The sequence below is a fragment of the Microtus pennsylvanicus genome, chromosome 1 (assembly GCF_037038515.1).
Source record: "Microtus pennsylvanicus isolate mMicPen1 chromosome 1, mMicPen1.hap1, whole genome shotgun sequence".
NCBI classification, from domain to species: Eukaryota; Metazoa; Chordata; class Mammalia; order Rodentia; family Cricetidae; genus Microtus; species Microtus pennsylvanicus.
The window spans coordinates 146,534,822-146,538,846 of NC_134579.1; the positions used below are offsets into that span (position 1 = coordinate 146,534,822).

The 4,025-nt window shown below is 37.3% G+C and overlaps 1 protein-coding gene across 1 annotated transcript; it reads right to left on the minus strand.

Annotated features, from left to right (window-relative positions):
• Positions 1–483: 483 nt before the first annotated feature.
• LOC142856332 (vomeronasal type-1 receptor 4-like) lies at positions 484–1,431 on the minus strand. Its single transcript, XM_075983728.1, has one exon. The coding sequence runs from the start codon at positions 1,429–1,431 to the stop codon at positions 484–486; it is 948 nt and encodes a 315-aa protein (XP_075839843.1).
• Positions 1,432–4,025: the final 2,594 nt, after the last annotated feature.

Consider the following 4,025-nt stretch of genomic DNA (forward strand, 5'->3'; position numbering starts at 1 on the left):
AGCGATGGTACTAGGAGGTCCATTGTATACCTGTCAGTTATAACACTAAAGAGTCCCACCCACAGCAGTACCTTAGGTAGGTAACAGTTAAGATAGGGAAATTTATTTGTCCAATGATTAAAAGAAATTCCTTAGGACAGAACACTCCACAAAATCAACCGAAGCTCCAAAGGGTATTTTAAAATTTTAATTAGAAGTATTTTAATACAGAAAAATAGAGAAGTAGACTATTGTTCAAAATACTTAAAATGAATTCATTTTTCCCAAAGTGTTAACCCTAGTGCATTATATGTTGAAATTATTAAAATTATGAACACAGAGTTGTATTAAAGAAAAATGTTAATTTCATGAATTTTAATAGCACACAGAATGTCTGAGTTATAACTAAGGTCATATCAGGTATTTGAGGTCCACATTCAAATTCTTCATTCTCATGGGAATCATTAAGAAGTGTTCAAACAATGACAAAGTGTGTGTTTCAATTCATCTACGGAGTGCATGTTGAAAACAGGTCATTCTCAGTGCCGAAAAGGAAGAAGTGAAGTGCAAAATAAGTTTATTATTCTTCATTATTAAAAAAGGGCAGATGGTTGGATAGCATGTTGCCCAAAATGAATTAATTCCCCCCAATCTTGGAATTTTTGTTTGTGCATAAAACCCATAAAGGGTGATCAAGTTGTTCAACCAATACAAGATCACAAAACAGCTCACCAGCAGCAAGATGCTGTGAGTGGCTCTGAGCTCAGGAGATTGCTGGCTGGAGAGGCTTGGGCTGCGGAGATACTGGGCTCTCTTGCGGTGTCTGTAGAGGAGAATTACCATGTAGAGGCTGGTCCATATCATGATGGCCACATATAAGAGATCGTACGTTAATATGATACTCAAAAATGATCCTGAATTATTGTTCCCAAAATTCCTGTTTTGACAGTAAGAATGCAAATATCCATTTCCAACATGCGTAAAATTGGTTTTGGCTGTTACCATTTCAGCCACAAATCCATAGATGGTCAGGTTAATGAGCCAGGAGCACAGTAGGGAAGAAAACGTCCACGTTGAGAGTTTGTGCTTAAGCCAAACCCACTGAGAATTACTGGGAGTCACAGTGACAGCTTGAAATGTGCTTAGAATACAGGTGGTACTGATGGACAGACCGCGGGAAATTCTGTATATACATAAAACAACCTTACAGCCGACATCATCCAGAAAATTGGGTACTCCAAAGGATGCCACGATATCCGGTATCAACGTGAATATGATCGTCACCATATTAGCTATTGTCAGGTGCATGAAAAGCAGATCTATTAACTTCTTAAAATGAGGCTTAAAGAAGAAAGTGTAAATATATAAAATGAACAGTGATGTGTTCCCTATGACACCAACACATAACTGAGATATGAGAAAGAGCCCCAAGACAGCATATCTCAGAACCATGTTTGTCAGGTGTGATATGTCTGGAGTGACAAATAAATGGACTGCATCATCAATCTATTTTTAAAATGGCAATTTTGAGAAAACTAATGATTGCCAGCTCAGCAGCAGAGGGGACAAATTATGAAATGTCCAACTCCTTTCTTTTCTTTTCTTTTCTTTTTTGTCTTTTTGAACGGGGTTTTTCCAAGTTTCACTGGCTGTTCTGGAACTTGGAACTTGCTCTGTATCCCAGGCTGGTCTTGACCTCACCAAGATCCACCTATCTTTGTCTTTTAAGTGCTGGATTATAGGACTGTGCCCATCTGATTAAAGAAATATCCAAATCCTTTGGAGGTTAGGTCCACAGATGACTCTTAGCAACTGCGTTCCAGGTATTCTTGACCATCTTAGAGAATAGAATAAAGTGTTGCAAAGTAGGCAGTCGAATAAACCCGATATTCTGAACACTATTATGTCAGGATGAAGGATGTGTTGACCTAGGTGAAAACCAAAATTGCATGTTATAAGAATTTTAAAAGTTATATATTTTTGTGTATGGGCAATTTGCCTGCATGTCTGTGCACTATATGCTTGCCTGGGAATCAAACCCTGGCACTCTGTAAGAGCAACAACAGTCTTTAACTGTGAAACCATCCCTCCAAGCCCCAGGATTTTTCATTCATCAGTTGATATTGTTTCCATGTTTATAACAATATTTGTTTCTAACACATATATAGTAACATGTGTACTTGAACGTCAGTGTTTTGGCTGCAGATACGTTTCTGTAGCTTAGTGATGAGTAAATACTCAGACTTTCCATGTGGGACTCTGCCTCTCATTTCACCTTACAGGGTAACAAGCACGTCCTGAAGCATTTCTTTTCATTTGTCTATTTCGCTGACAACTTAGAGCTGAGCTGCTGATATGCAGACAGTGACAGCAAGGGTGAGACTGCGTATCCCACAGTGTTGAGCAATCTTCACAAAAGTGTGTTATCTGTGACATTTGGTCATTGACACAATCAGGCCGATTCTGGCTGATAACCCACTGTAACAAAGAGTTATATATTTTGGAACACCTGAATTACATTTCCATTAGAAAATTCTTCTCTTGCAGAAGCAGAGATCTCAGGTGCACAGTTACACAGAAAATGGCAAAGACATGATACTCATGAAGTTTAACCTTAAATTTTACAACATAGTAATATCACCCATGTTCAATGGATTTGGGGGAGTTTTACTGTATATTAATTTGAGACCCATTCCTCCACTGATCTAATTATTCTGTCACCTGAAATACAAACCTTTTTTCTTTGGCAGACACCAGTAAATTCCTCAGCAGTCTCTTTTATTCTGACAATGTCAATTAGACTTTTCTCAGTGTGCCCTTCTGAATTTCTCCATGCACCTCAAATCTCTGCCTTGACAAGAGTGTCTACCTAGCCAATGTAGTCTATCATGAGTGATCAACATTTAAATTACTTAATGAATTCCACTACACAGAGATATTGTTCTTCCCCAATCCCAGTTATTCCTTATATCAGTGTTCAACTTGTTTCATGACTTGTCATTGTTTGCCACTGTCACAAATTATATAGTTAGACCGCACCCACCCTCCTCTAAGCTTTGAAAACACATCTCATCTCTACTGTGCCATAGGGCTTTTGCTGACCCACATTTATTTCTTGCATCCTTCACATCTTGCAAGTGTTATCCTGGATTGATTGTCATTCTCCTCGCCATTCACCAGAATTTTTTTTACTCATCTTTTCTCTTTGCTCTGTATCTACCCTTAAATGCCCTAACTTTTCATAATTTTGTTACTCAGCATGGTCCTGAAAATTCCCTCCAGCAACCATGTTATTACAATTTTTTCCTGCAAAGAATAAAAGTTTGGGATAAAATGTCAGGCTGTCATCTGAACCCAGATGAAACAGACTCACACTATGACATGCACAGGAAGATGCTATCAACGGAAAATGGAATCTAAAAAGATTATCAAGTCCTATATTTGACATTCAAAAAAATGAAACTACCAGATTGTGGTGGCACACTCCTTTATTCCTAGCCTTTTGGAGGCAGACACAGGTGGATATCAGTGAGATTGAGGCCAGCTTGTTCTACAAAGCGAGTTCCAGGACAGTTAGTGCTACACAGAGAAACCCTGTATCAAAAAACAAGGAAAAAACAAACAAATAAAAGGAAATTTGAATACCAATGAATAGACATATTCCTAAACAGCAGAGAAACTGCTATCTGTATGTCAAAAAGATGTGATGAATTTAAAATCAATATTATCATACTTAATTGTATGTATGCGTCAAATATTCAAGAATAAAAATTACAATAAAAACTAACCTTAGTAAAGATACAGATGCTTTTAAAAACAAAGAAATATGCCATGAAGTTGTGTAAAAATATATGTAAGTAATGAAAACTAACAGTGATAATCTTAATGCGATCACATTAACTTCCACAAAATACAAATGACACACAGTATTTGGAAAGGCTATTTGAATTTTCTGACAGCAAAACTGTAAGTGTTCTCTTTTCTCTTTCTGTGAATGAACCCGTCAGCGTATTGGCACATTGAGGGAAAATGAAAAAATCCACATT